Raw genomic sequence first — 14,905 nt, 5'->3', positions numbered from 1 at the left:
GATAGAATATCGAGATACGCTTGGCACTGGATACCAGAGGCTATGAGGAAAGAATTTCTACAAAAGAAGCAAGCTGAAAATCTGCCTCCTTTTCATTGTGGTGTGGACAAGAGGAAGAGCCAGGGGAGTGTTCCCGATGGAAGGGAGGCCCTGTTCCCTTGCTCACCAGACCTCCCAGGATGGTGCTGTGTTCACACTCACTGCCTGGACTCTTGCTCATGGCCCAGCTTGGATTTACAAAGTTGGTTTCTTTAGTAACAGAGGGAAATCCCCACAAACCAGCTTCTATTGTTTATCTGTTGGGACTTTTCCCATCCTGAGGAGTTTGCGTTCAACACTGTTAAAAAAAAAAAGCTATCCAAGAAATACAGCACAAATACAAAAGACAGCTGGATCCGCCCATCTACCCTGCAAAAGGTACTCTCCATTAATAACAGCATTCCCAACCCCTTATCTCAGTAATGGGTAACTGAGACGAAGGCTTAAACCACACTGTCTTAACACCAAACTAAAAATGGCTTGAGAAAGAATCTTGCCAATTCTATGCCCACACCTGCCCCTGCCCGGTGTTTTGTTGTTTTTGTTTCTGTTGTTGTTGTTTTTACGTGTGAGGATGATGATGAAATACAACATAAATTGTCGAAAGAGCAAAACATACAGTGTAATTGATTGAAGCGGAAAAGTCTCATAATCTTGTATTAAGGCCAAGAAAATCAAAGCATACTCAAGTTGCAGCATGTGCTCATAAAAAAACAAAAAAAACAAAACACCTCTCAGTTGGATTTCATAAGAAATACAGATCTCAAGCTCCGAATCCCCTCACTTTGGCCACTGCACATGATGGGGACCCATACCTAACTCTGCTGGAATTCCTCTGAAGGAATCAATTCATGTGTACAGAAGACAATACACAGAAGTAACTTTATTTAAACAAATTATACCTAAGGTGGCTATAAAACAACGGAGTGTACTCTTATTGAAAGACTGAAATGTTTGGAAAAGGACAGACAGGAAAATACTCAGAGTCACCAATGACAGTCTTCAAAATTACAACAGGTATGATTAGGTAAAGTTTTATTGAAACAGACTTGGTTATATTAAAATCACCCACAAACCATGTTTAATATTATCAAGGACACATTGTGCATGTATTTCTGGACTAAATACACTATTTGAGATCTGTGATCTTACTTACTGTAAAGAACTATATACCTTCCAAACAGGACCCAAAAACTAACCAATTAAAAGTGGCTCTTTGTCTTTAGTATTTGAATTTAGCCAATGACTCTGGGCGTTTAACTGTGAAGACAGTGCTTCCTGCTGAGTAAAGTCTTCCTGAAGACTTGTACTGACAACATTCTACATATAAGTTTCAAGTCTAAAAATATAATTCAATGTGCTCTTAAAAGCCTGCTCGTACGCTAGTCAAAATCACTGTTCTACTGTCTGTAGTAAGTCTCCCTTTGTCTTGAAAAATTTGTGAACTAATCTAAACTTTCAGGGGCAAAATGCTTCAAGTATGTTTTGATGAAGTTATCTAGTGGCAACACATTTAAAATATTTGTTCCTAAAACATCTGAAGCTAAAGCAAGTCCTGGACAGCTAACTGGGAACCCAAGGAATCCCAGTAACACTGAACCAAGTTTTGGTCCAGCTCATGGTCCAAAGATTGGAGGAGAACAAGAGAATAGTCAACTAACTTCAAGCCCTTCCTCTCCCTCTACCTTTTAAGTCCAATCTTTGTCTTTGATCCTACAGAAATTAGAGTCTTCTAAACTTGAGCCTGCCCCATAACAAAAACAGCTTTTGTTCTGCCTGCTACCCATCAGCAAGTGTGTTGATTCTAAATGAACCATGCTGTTTTCCTCCAGAGAGCTGTGTTGCCTTTACAGACAGGATCCTACTGGGTGACCTGCGACAAACACAGACACTCATTCTGTAAGCCCGGAGACGTTCAATTCAAGAGCAAGGACCCTGGCCATTAAAGAATTTGTGACTCAGTCGTGAAAAAAGAGCCTCATGCTTAGCTGTCCTCAGGTGCTACAACACAATTCATGACTTCCATTAAGACAAGAAGGAAGGAAGGAAGGAAAAAAAATCTACTGAAGTCTGAAGGCAGGAAAGTAGGAAAAAGGTCAATTTCTCTCCTGAGAACTTTAGTAACATAATCAAAACAAATGAAAAATAAAATGCCAGATATTCAGGCCACTGTTCAGACCACAGTACCAGTGCTAACAATCCCTCAAATGAAATCCTTATACCCTTTTGTTAATCATCTTACGATCTTGGGCCAAAAAATACAATAATTAAACTATTCTTTTCTTTAAATTACCATATAAATGTATCTATTTAAATTCCTCTTTTATGGAACTGGCATCTTTCTTTCATTAAAACTCCCCTTGTTGATATAAGCAAACCAGGTCAGTTTCTATTGGATTTGCATACTTGTGTTTTACCCCTTAATTCAACTCCTTGTTGAAGGTTCAAAAAAGAGCAAGAGCTGAACCTCAGATACACATAAAACAAACACTGCTTATATGTCTAAGTGAACACTGACACCATTTACAGATTCTCCATCCCCCCCCCCCACCTTTTCCTTAGGGCTGAGAGCCTTGTCAATAATCATTACTTATTAAACAGGCTGCCATTCCCTTCTACAAAATGTAGAAAAGGAGCATGGAGGGGGAGAAATAATTACCTTGCGCATTTCTTTAAAGACCTCCGGAATGGAACGCAAGGAAATCAATCCAGAAAGAACATGAGATATACGCCCCCCCCCCACCGTGTGCAAGACTCCCCCTCCACGGGCACACCACATATACACGCATACACAGTTGGGAAGTACACCCACACTCCATTATTCGTATCAACTGCATCAAAAGATGAAAATCAGAGGTCTTCGGAATAGACACGTATATATTTTCAAACCACTGAATATGTTCACACATACATTTGCACATCCTTTATCCTCCACAAAACTCAGGCTAGATTTCCTGAGAGAAGCCTCTAAACACCTCCTTAGAAAATGTGCTCTCAAAAATGATTGCTTCAGCCAAAGGAGAGGGAAGCAGCAGGTTACCCGTTTGATTGCCATTCTGGTTTGTGGCAGATCCCCTCCTTCCCCTCTTCTCCCTGACTCCCAATTTATCTTCAGCTCATTTGTTTCCCTCAAAGAGAGTAAGGGCACTAAGGAATTTTTCTCTTGGACCTTACCCGCAAACACACTAAATCCTTTCTGTAAAAGTTTCAAGCATTAAATAACAGCCAGGGTATGAGCACAGGTCAGGGAGATGAAGCACTGCCGGGTGACTGAAAGCATCCCAGGTATTCCTACTGTAGAGTTAACGATGAGCCCTCTCTTCCTTTCCTCTCCAGATGTCATAGCTCAAAACAGAAATACGATGGAAGGACAGGCAATTTTTGAAGAACGGGCTGGCACAGAACTTGAACTGGCAGGCTGGGGGTTTGTCCTAAATAACCTTCACAGGTTGCAAACCGTTTCCCATTCCCTAATCAATGGTCGGATTGAAAAGCTTCCTAAGATGTCCTTAAAATAAGAGCAAGGTGGGGGGTGGGGCGGGAGGTCAATTAGTCACACAAAACACTTGTAAAGATACAGAGAAGAGATACACCACCTATGCGAATAAATAGGAAAGCTATCACTCTTGGGGTAAACTGGCCTGTACGGGCAGCAATCGCACCGAGGTGGAAGATGGCCACTTTCACAGAATGACCGGTTTCAAAAGGGCTGGACGTTCTCCCCTGGAGTGCAGGGGTACTGTCCCATTCCCCTTATATTTTTTTCTGGCACAGAGGGAGGGGAGACGAGGTTCACACCCCACCTTTGGGAAACGAACAAAAGCAAACGCTTGACAGAGCTGAAAAAAACTCCTCCTCCGTCAGGACCCTAGAGGCGGTAGCTCCGCAGGGCTCCCTTCCTATCTCCCCCTACTTAACTCACTCTGGGAGGCCAAAGGCTCCATCCCTACACCTTGGAATGGCCACGGGCAGAGAGGAGGGTGATCGGTCTAGCCCTCCGCCATGGATCGCCTCCTTCCCCTACCTCCCCCAATGCCTTCTAATTAACCCTTCCTGGTCTCTGCACGGGTCAGGGCTGCTAGAAGTCTACAGCTCCATTCTATCAACATTTCCATCAAATATCATCCGCCCTCCCTCCTCCACACACACACCCACACGGACACAACTTCCCTTTGTGGTTTAGTGTCGGTCAATTTGCATGTGCTTTTCTTTCTCGCCTTCCTACGGGCAGGGAAAGGGCTCGGTGTTTTGGGGAAGGCCCTCCCTCCCTCCCCAGCTCTCAATAAGGAGCCGGATCCGGGAGCTCACCAGCAGGTCTGCAGTGAGCAGAGATCGCCCTCGCCTTAACCCTTTGTAGCGATGTTCTCATCTGGGACCCATGAAGTAGGCCGGCTGGAGCTTGACGACCTCTCTCCGCTTCCCAGCGCCCCCACCACGTCCACACACACACCCCCACACGGACCCCGCACGGACCTGCACCTTTCTCCTCCCTTGCGGCCAGTTTTAACTATCTCATTCACCGCTCCAGACCTGAACCAGGGTGAAGGGTGGAGGATGCTAGAAAACAGGCGGCAGGGAGAAAAGACAGCAGGAGGGCAAAACGGAAACTCCGTAGTAAATCAGAGTTCAGACCAGGTGTATACTTACGAAATTTGGGGCTGGTGCTAGTTTCTGGCGCGGTGGTGGTAGAGGAGGAGGAAGACGAGGAAGAGGTGGTGGCAGCATCCTGAAAGGGAGACAGGGTCCAGGACGGAGTAGAATCATGAAGGTAGGAGGAGGTAGCGTATGCCGCAGTGGGCCAGGAGGGCATTGCCTGGGTACTGGGGGTTCCTGGCACCGGGGGTCGGGAGCCCGGCGCGCTGCTACTGAAGAAGGGGGCCGTGGTGGACAGGACCGTCGAGGGGGCCGCAGTGTTCCGTGCGGTGGTGGAGCGCGGGCTGGCCCGGATGGGCACCCGGTGTCCGGGAAAGCGAGTGGGCGCCCGCGTGATGGTCGTCAGGCGGGTGCTAATCCGGTTGGGCGTCCTGGAAGAGGCGGCGCCGCCGGCGGAGGGGGTGGCGGGGGACGCAGTGGAAGTGGTCGTGGTGGTGGTCTCCATGGCCTTGGGGAAAGAGCTGGGCTTGGAGAGGAAGAAGGGGTCCTGGCCCATCCCCTTGGAGTCCACCAGGTCGGTGGGCACGTATTCCTTGACGGAGCCCACCACGATCCATTTGAGGAGCATGAGGCTGAGCCCCAGGCCGATGAAGCCGATGAACAGAGGCACCACGCACAGCCACGTCTGCTGCCGGTTCCACACGATGCAGTCGCTACANGGGCTGTGCTTCAGGCAGAGTGGCGCCTCCCACCAACACCTAATGGTGGTTTCTTAATGTGCACAAGAGAAATAAATGATCCTAGCAACCCCCTACTTGGAAGTGTGTGGCAAAAGCACCTCCCGAGCGATCGTGAGCCCGTCTCCGGAACGGATCCGGTGGGGTCAGACTGACGCTGTGGGGCGACGGAGCTGAGCCTGAGCGCGGGGGGTGGGGTCTGCACTCCCCAGCCTGATGGCGGGTGCTGCTGGATGGAGAGCCACCTTTCCTCCGAGTTCCTCTGCGAGATGCTGGTGAAGCAGACGACCTTTGCGGTTAGACCTGGCAGATGTCTCCAAGCCCATGTACGACAACTTACCTTATAAAACAAAGTATTGTCTTTAAATGTAGCTGAAAAGCACACGTACGCACGTCACATGGCAACTGACTGTGAGAGGTAAAATTTACAAGGATTTGGGCTGACATCCAAAATTGTGTGGCTGGTTCCTTACCTTGGGCAGCGAGGCGCCTGTGTACTTGTATCGCAGGTGCAGTGTGAGACTTGACTTGGGGGGGGGGTGCGCGGCGGACGGGGGACTGGGAGAGAAAGAAAGGAAGGGGTAGAGACCAGCCTCAGCACGCTTTATGCTGATGATGCAAAACCTTGCTTGTCAACGCTCCCCGGATTTCCTGGTCTAAAGTGGAAACTGTAAAGATTTTGTTTTTGTTTTTTTTTTATTTACAAGCTCAGAGAATGAGAAGTTGAGGATGGCAGGCTCCTGATACACCTCCCCAGCAGTGTTAAGATTGGCGCGGATGCTGGAAGCAGCGTTCTCTTGTACCGGTACAGCATCCACAAAGATGAAGTTTTCAAGGTATCCATTTTATTCGCAGGTGGAGAGCCAAACAGAACACGGGAAAGACTGCAGAGAGCAGACGATGCATTGAAACGGGAAGCCCCCAGGATTTAGTGCCTACCAGAGTATTGTACACACACGGTTAATAAATTATTTTCTATGGCAGTAATGCGGGTGTCCCCTCTCTCACTTACAACATTGAGACTTTGCCCATAGGAAAGCTTTTGATTTTTAGTCTGCTAGAATGTGCCCTAATCCAGTAGTGCCAAATTACTAAAATTTTTCCTCCCCAAAAATTCCAAGTAGGGAAAAAAAAAATCACAACCCTTGAATCTGTATTCCTTCAGCTTTCCAATGCAAGGAAGGCACAGTCCTATGAAGTAAAAACTGACCCAGTGCGTACCTTCTGTGGGTGCTGGGCAGTTATTGGCCAGCCTTTCCCATATAGCAAGTAAAACTTAGCTTTCACAAGAAACGTGGTGAAGGTCTAGCAGGTGCTGTTGCCAGCTATATGAGACAGGAAATTACTTTTCCAGAAGATACTCCTCGTACACTGGCTCCCCCAGCATTCCTGTGACCACTCCCTTCTTTGTGCGGTGTACAAAGAGGGGTGCTGTAATGCTGCAGCTGGATAGATGCTCTCCGGAAACTCACTGCATTCACCCCATGTGGCCTTAGTGCTCCCTAATGCCTTCCTCAGCTGCCTCTCCAAATTCCCTCCACTCCTCATTTCCACTTAGCTTTAACAACTTATTCATGGTTCCCTGTTGAGCTCATTTTCTCCCAGATCCCAAGCCATTGCACTTGACTACCCATTAGCCTTTCTCACAGTGAACATCATCACTGGGGGGGGGGGGGGGGGGGAGACAGCTCACAGCTNGGGGGGGGGGGGGGGGGCAGTGCTGTGATAGTCTGTACATGGAAGTACGTTGTCCCAGCCCACCCAAGAAAGTTTGGCAGATGCAGCCCTTGTTAACTTGCGATTTTTTTGTGAGGCTTCCTGGTAGCAGGTAGCTTCCTGGTAGCTCTGGAACTGGAATTGGGGAGGGGGTGTGTCCACACCTGAGTCAAGGACAAGTGGTGGACACTCTCCCTGCCGCTACACAGCCAGCTAGTCAGTCCTATGGTAAAGAGGAGTCTCATTCTGGTGACTCGCGGTTCCCTGAAGCAGAACACTGGGGAAAAGAGCTTCACACTCAGACTGAAGACAGGGATTCAAGTTCGATCTCTGGCCCTGAGAACCAATAAAGTCACACTGGGCCTCTATTTTCTCATCTGTGAAATGAAACTATGATACCTATTCTATATAATTATGTGAAATTGCACAGCTAAATGATCCATTCACCTATGGTGTCTCTTAAGCATCATTTTCAGGAGTGCCTGGGTGGCTCAATCGGCTGAGTGGCCGACTTCAGGTCATGATCTCACTGTGAGTTCGAGCCCCACGTCAGGCTCTGTGCTGACACTCAGAGCCTGGAACTTGCTTCATTTCTGCGTCTCCCTCTCTCTCTACCCTTCCCCCACTCACTCTCTGTCTCTCTCGCACTCTGCCTCTAAGGTTTTTAATAAACGTTAAAAAAAATTTTTAAATGAAAAGCATCATTTTCAGATACCTTCCTATAGAGAGAATGTAGATTTTTCTAATAAATAGGCAAGGCATACCTCAGCCTGTCCTGAGCTCCATATCTGCATAAATATAATCACCTTCTAGATGTCTCCTGTGTGATTCACCAACACATTAAACTCAAGATTTATGACCATTGCTTGAAGTTTGCCCACAAACCAGCATTTGTACCGAACTTCCGTGTTTCCTTTCAGTGGCACTAAAATACCGGAGCTGGCAGTATCAGTGTCATCTCTGGCTCCTTATCTTTCATACTCCAATTTGTTGTCATCATTCACAATACAATGTCATCATCTTGGGTTCCCTCCATTGTAAAGTCTTTGGCAAAGGCCCATCTTCAGAACCACAAGGCTGGAAATGAACTTGTCAGCCATACACCCACACTGTGTCATCCCCGAAAATGTCCCAGCCCAACAGTCCTCTGGACCCAGCTGTAGTTCTAGAGAAGGCACCACTTACTGACCCAGCCTACAGATAGTATACATAATTACAAAAGTCTATGTTTTGAACCAAAAATCTGCCTTCCCATATTTTTACCCTTTGTTCTTAGATCATTACCTATGTCAACCTTTCACGAACTAGGTGGCAGGCATGGAAGATACAACAGAAAGCAAAACAAAAGCTCCCGAAGTTCACGGAACTTATATCTCAGTGGGAGAAACTGACAATAAACAAATAAATACATAAATTATGTAGTCTCTCAGAAAATTGGAAGTCCCGTTTTGGACCACAAAGAACAGGCCTTTTTGGTGTGATTACATAGAACTGCTCTTCTTCAATTCCAATATCTCTAATCTATTTATCCTATGAGGACTTGACATTCCGGAGAATACAAAGTTGCTCTTTTATTAGCTGTGGGTTCCCTAGAAGTCAACCTGGCCTGCAGAATCATAATAGTCTTCATAACAATAGCCGCTCGAATTGTGTGTGTAGACAACATGGTATCGCAAAACATTTCACAAAGTAAGCATTTTGAAAAAGGGATTAATGAGGTTAACCTTCCCATGGATGTGTATTTTTTATTCCCTCTTGGGTTAGTCCGCCTCTAGTATTAGAATAATCACATTTCGTAGTAATTTATGGCGGCCTTTTCAAAAGAGAAGCAGATTGTTTTCTTCATAAGGCTCAACAAGTAATCTTATTTGTTTCTTGTGAGCCCTTTACGTTTTACATATAAGACCCACCCAAAATGAACTAGAAAAACTTCCAGGTGGATCTGCCTGTTCACAACATCCTGACTCCAAGGATTTGAGCATCATATCCCATTATAAAACAAACACTGGGGCACCTGCGTAGCTCAGTCGGGTAAGCGTCTGACTGCGGCTCAGGTCATGATCTCACGGTTCGTGGGTTTGAGCCCCGCATCAGGCTCTGTGCTGACAGCTAGCTCAGAACCTAGAGCATGCTTCAGATTCTGTATCTCCCTCTCTCTGATCCTCCCCTGCTCACACTGTCGCACTCTCTCTCTCTCTCTCTCTTTCAGAAATAAATAAAACATAAATAAATAAATAACACTAAAATTCATAAATTCTACGGAGCACACAGAACACAAAATGTAAAGGCGAAGAATTCCAGCTGCAACTCTATCTTACTCCAGAAAGATTATTGTATCCACGTTCAAAGATAAGGTATTTAGAAGGTCACCTAACTGCACTCTCACAAATCAGGAAACACTGACTAACAGGATGTGAAATTCAAAGTGTTGAATGAGGCACTAAGATAAAGTAGATGTGAAATTTCAGTGGGAGTTGCCGGAGGACAAAGCCAAAATTTCAAAACAGGTTAACTAAGAACTGGGGAGATGACACAACACGTTGTAGATCGAGGGAGGATTTTTGTGAAGATTTCTTTGGCAGAATCTGTGCTCTGAGTTCAAAGCAAGAGGAGCATGCTGATACAGTAAGAGGAGCCTCAGAGGAGCATGCTGGAGGGTTCAGTGTGGGGCTCCTCATGTTTGGCTGGGCTTCACTGGATTGGGACAGACACACAAACCACAGGAATCACAAGTCAAGATGATGAAAGTGGACAGTGGCAGCAGAGGGCAGTTTAAGCATCTGCCATGCCAAGAACACATGAAGTCACCCTATGGCGTTGAGTCCAGCGGAATGTAGAGAGACTGCAGAGAAGCAGAAGTAGGAAATGAACTAGAAACTGACTATTGAAGGATATGAGTGTCACCGTATCACAGTGAGATGTTTACCTATTTTTTTTTTTTTGCATTAAATTCAAACTGCGTCTAACTTAAGGTACCAACATGGAACCTTACTCTTGGCCCTTGAAGTTGCCATTGACGTTTGTCTTATGTGGTTTATGATCCTTCATCAATGTTTGCCCTTTTAGCCCTAGTTTTGCCCAAATATTGGTATAGGTAGATTTCTCTTAAACGACTTCACGGTACAGCTGTATTCATTTGAAATCACTTTATTGGATCTAAAATTGGAAGACTGGTAGATGTAAGTTTGCTTTGACAATTCACTGATCAAGCAACCATGGGCAACCTGGGGCTTTGGAAAGCTCCAAGAAAATGTCTTCTCAGCATGTTCAGAAACAAAGGTAGATTCTTGTTCTCTCTCACCCCGTCTTCAGACTACAACGAGATTTCATTTGGCAGTTCACACATCTCTCACTACTCCCCGATCAGGTTAAGTACGTTAAGCTGCAAGTGTAGAAGGCATGCAGTGTAAAAAGCCAGCTGCCTGAAATGCTTTATTGTAATGGAAGAAGGAAATATCTGTGTCTCAAACTTCATTATCTGTAAGAAACCTAATACAGCTATACTTAGGAAGAGTTTGCTGTGAGTTCTTGTTTGTATAAATTAAACTTTGGCTTCATCTCACCTGTGCTTTCTAGAAATCTACATTCTGCTTCCTTAGACTTGGGGATGAAATGTTCATAACATTTCTCTCTATAGAGAGAAAACAATCAGATAATTTCCCACAATTCTCCACTAGTTCTGTCTGCACTATAAGGACTTTCTCATGAGCTGTTCAAAGAAATCTGAGGACACAGCCTTGGCACCAAACCCCTGAGACCTTTGCTCACAATAGCTTGATGTGCCCAGCATGGGCCTAACTTCTTGCTTTATATAACAGAGTATTAAGATGAAAGTAGGAATTTATTGGTAGTCTATAAAGGGTTTTTTTTAATGTATATTTTTGTTGTGTGTGTGTGTGTGTGTGTGTGTGTGAGAGAGAGAGAGAGAGAGAGAGAGATTAGAGGACGGGCAGAGAGAAAAGGAGACAGAATCCAAAGCACGTCCCAGGCTTTGAGCTGTCAACACAGAGCCTGATGCGGGGTTCGAACCCGTGAACTAGAAGATCATGACCTGAGCTGAAGTCAAACATCTAACCGAGTGAGCCACCTAGGCATCCCTATGAAGATTTTTGAGTGTTCTACAATATACCTCTTATGTTTTTTTATTAGGTCCAAAAATGAATTCTTGATGTAGATACAATCATTAGTAAGGGAAAAAGCAGAAATCAAATCAGACAGATTGATTTGAACTTTTAGCTGTTTGTGCAGCTGAAAACTGTCCCATGTGATGTGCCTGGTATAGAGTGGTCGGCATGAGGTATGCAGCTCAAAATAGTAGCAAGTATTCTTATTTAATGAAAATGCAGACTGCCTCTGTGCAGCGTTATCTGAGGATAATCTTTTCCAACAAGCTTTGTTGAAGATATTTATGAAAAGTTAGGCACTGTGCTGTTGTCACTAATAAGTTGGATTGAGTGGGGTGTGTAAGCTTCAGGACTAGCCAAAAGGCATTGTGGAAAAAAACTGGCCCCATAGCCCCAGGTGACAAGTGTACATTTATTCCCTCCATTGTGTGCCATCCAACACATGTACTGCATAACTTCTTCATGCAAACTGGTTCAGCCACTCTGGAAAACAGCATGGAGCCTTCTCAAAAGGTTAAAAATAGAATCATTCTACAACCCAGCAATTATACTACTAGGTATTTACCCAAAGGATACAAAAATACTGATTAAGGGCATATGCACCCCAATGTTTATAGCAGCATTATTAACAATAGCTAAATTATGGCAAGAGCCCAAATGTCTACTGAATGATGAATGGATAAAGAAGAGACTATATATATACTATATATTATGTTCCATATATATATGGAATATTACTCAACCATAAAAAAGAATGAAATCCTGACATTTACCATGAAGTGGATGAAGCTTGAGTGTATTACACTAAGCGAAATAAGTCAGTCAGAGAAAGATAAATACCATAGATTTCACTCGTGTGTGGAATTTAAGAAACAAAACAGACATGGTGGAAAAGAAAAAAAGGAGAGAGAAGCAAACCATAAAAGAGACTCTTAACTACAGAGGACAAACTGAGTATTGTTAGAGAGGAGGTGGGGGGGGGCTAGGTGGGTGATGAGCATTAAGGAGGGCACTTGTGATGAGCAATGGGTGTTATATGTAAACTATCAATCAGTAAATTCTACTCCTGAAGCTAATATTACACTGTATGTTAACTTAAAAGAATTTAAATAAAAACATAGAAACCCACAAAATTATCAGGAATAAATATTAATAACTCACAGTAGGTGTGGCCCATCTGTTTTGTCTCTAAGAAAGGATATCTGAAGAAGACAAAACTTGTTTGGTGCTTATGAATTGATAAAGAAGGAAGAAAAACGCCACCTAGTTTACTTAGAAAAAATATCAACTAAATCTGAAGAGGCTAAAAGTGCTCACCCCTTGTGAAATAGAGATACTCCAAGAAGTTTCAAAGACTTAGAAAACCCACTCTTTATCTTACCTTTGAAATTTTCATCATTTGGTGGGGGACAGTTCCTGATTTTAAAGAAAGAGGTCAACAAAATTACAAGGGTATGTTTATATCATGTATGTGACCTTGCCTGTGTGCAGTGCTGAAACTGAATGCGGAAATAAAGGGAAAAAGATTATTCAAGCACTGCCTGGTGATGAACTTATCAACTGGCTCGAGAGTTTTGTTTGGAATTATCTGAATAGAGTTGTAGTTACATTCAGCATCACTGATGCCGAGAGAGAAAGAGAGGGAGAGAATAAGTAATGAAACTGATTTTATTTAGTCAGTTGCAGTAAGGGGAGCGTCCCAGATCCAAAGATCAGAATGTCTCAGCCTACAGGTTTTGCCTTTGACTCTCACTGGGAGGAATAAAGAGTGATTCACAGTTGGAAATTTCTTGCAACTGGATGAAGTCTTAGTCAGCTGAACAGAAAATGTTCATTTTTGTGTCTGTCTAGTTTTAGGGGGACAGACCTCGTCTTAGGTAATCATTCAAGAGACAAAGAACAAGAGGCTGGAGGGCTTAGATTTGCCCTGTACAGCAAGTTCAGGAGAAAGGAGAAAGGTCTGTGTTTGGGTTCATCACAGGTAAACAAAGGGGTCATCTGTGAATCTTGTGGGAGTCATAAGAAAGAGTTTACAAGGAGTCTTGTCCAAGTCATGTGGAGGAGGGCAGTTCTTGGTGGTAAGCCATTTCCTGGAACATCAAAGGGTGAAGGATCTTTGAAAACCAAAATGGTGGGAATGGTTTTCTTAAGTATTATTGTTTTCCAGGAACACACGTCTCAGGTAAGGTTCAACACTAATGTTGACATAAAGTTACAGCTCTCTTTTTCGCATCTTACGAATGTACATGTGCTAATAATATTAGCTAAAAGGAGAATGGTAATGGGTATTATAGATTTATGCTTCCTTTTTACATGGGAAATATGGAGTAAAGCTATCTCCTAATCACTAGTGCCTGTGAAAAACAGTGAAAAAAAATTGGAATTCCACAGGGATGTGACCAAAAGAATACCTGACTTTGACAAAATATCCTTCAAATTCTAGTTAGCTTAATGGGATTTTAGAATTTAGAAGCCATGAAACAGTATCACAGTAAATCCTTTAAAACCATGGATATGATCCCACGTAATTTATAAAACACACAAAACTATCAAGTTCTGGTTGCCTTTCTTGGGAGTTTGGGTAACGTTCATTTTTTTTTTCAGTTTAAGTTTCAAAAATCATTATTTTTAATTAATGCTGGGATGTAAGAATGTAAGAATGATGTCATCTCCCATGACTATGGACTTCTTGAATGTTCGACTGACATATCTGACCAATGATTATGTTTGTGGATGCTTGTGTGTAGGCTATGTGTGTGTCTGCATGGACTGATATGTGTAAAGACGTAAAGGAAGGTATGAGCACAGATTTTCTCTTAAGTATCTAGGGACTAAGGTAGAAGAGGAAAGGGATTACATGAATTGATGGAGAAACCCATATATGAAACAGTGGTGATGAGATCCCAAACATGAGGAAGAGGCAGAATGTGAAAACAGATCATTCTTTGGGCTTGTTTACCCAGAGGAATTTCTCAGAGTTGTGAAATGCAAAGTTGACCCAGTGAGAGACTCACCAGGCCAACTGGCTTCCACTGCACTTTGGGAGGAGAGCCAACTTTACTTCGGAAGCAGACAAGAGGAGTTTAGAATGGCGGCCAACTGCAATGCTGATGGTTGCTTTCATGAAAAACTCTCCACCAGGGACTGGAATAAGAAAATCCACCCAATTCTGACCTCCCTTGAATCACTATAAATGGAAACGATTTATAATTTCTACTACATTGGATAATACTAAAGACCAAAATGACACTATTTATGGTTAATGGCTTAAAAATTAAAGAAAACATTAGGCAAAACCTCAGAATCATCACTTTGGGAATGACGTAAAGATAAAAATAATCTCCTTGGGAAATACTCAATTAGTGAGGAAGTATTCCCTTGGCAAGCAGACCTAACAGAAGATATTGGTGCTTTCTTGCCTTAAGGCAGATTTGCAGATAACTACACAATTTGCCACCCCACACACTGCTCTGCCTGTTTTCCTTTCTCTCTCTGGAAGCCTTAAAAAAGTAAACTTACAATTAGCATTCTTAATGGTTCTCCATGGTACACATCTGATTTCTCTGGACAACTGGCCAAGCAGCAAGATAGTTCTTAGGCAAAGCATGATTTTGTTTCCTGAATTTGAACTCCAAATACACCCTTACCTTCTCTGATTGTTGAAGTGAGATTTATATACATATAAAGACTTACTTA

At 43.7% G+C, this 14,905-nt stretch overlaps 1 protein-coding gene across 1 annotated transcript in view; it reads right to left on the bottom strand.

Moving 5' to 3' along the window:
- Positions 1–5,368, bottom strand: part of NRG3 (neuregulin 3) — a gene marked incomplete at its 5' end in the record, with an annotated part of 1,038,127 nt that extends 1,032,759 nt beyond the window's left edge. Inside the window, one exon of the mRNA XM_077746451.1 lies at positions 4,687–5,368. Coding sequence (XP_077602577.1) covers positions 4,687–5,368 — 682 coding nt within the window. The remainder of the gene's footprint in view (positions 1–4,686) is intronic.
- Positions 5,369–14,905: the final 9,537 nt, after the last annotated feature.

This window comes from Crocuta crocuta, unplaced genomic scaffold (genome assembly GCF_008692635.1).
Source record: "Crocuta crocuta isolate KB4526 unplaced genomic scaffold, BGI_CrCroc_1.0 scaffold28, whole genome shotgun sequence".
In the NCBI taxonomy this organism is placed as follows: domain Eukaryota; kingdom Metazoa; phylum Chordata; class Mammalia; order Carnivora; family Hyaenidae; genus Crocuta; species Crocuta crocuta.
Note: the sequence above shows the minus strand (reverse complement) of the source record. Positions and strands in the feature narration are given on the sequence as shown.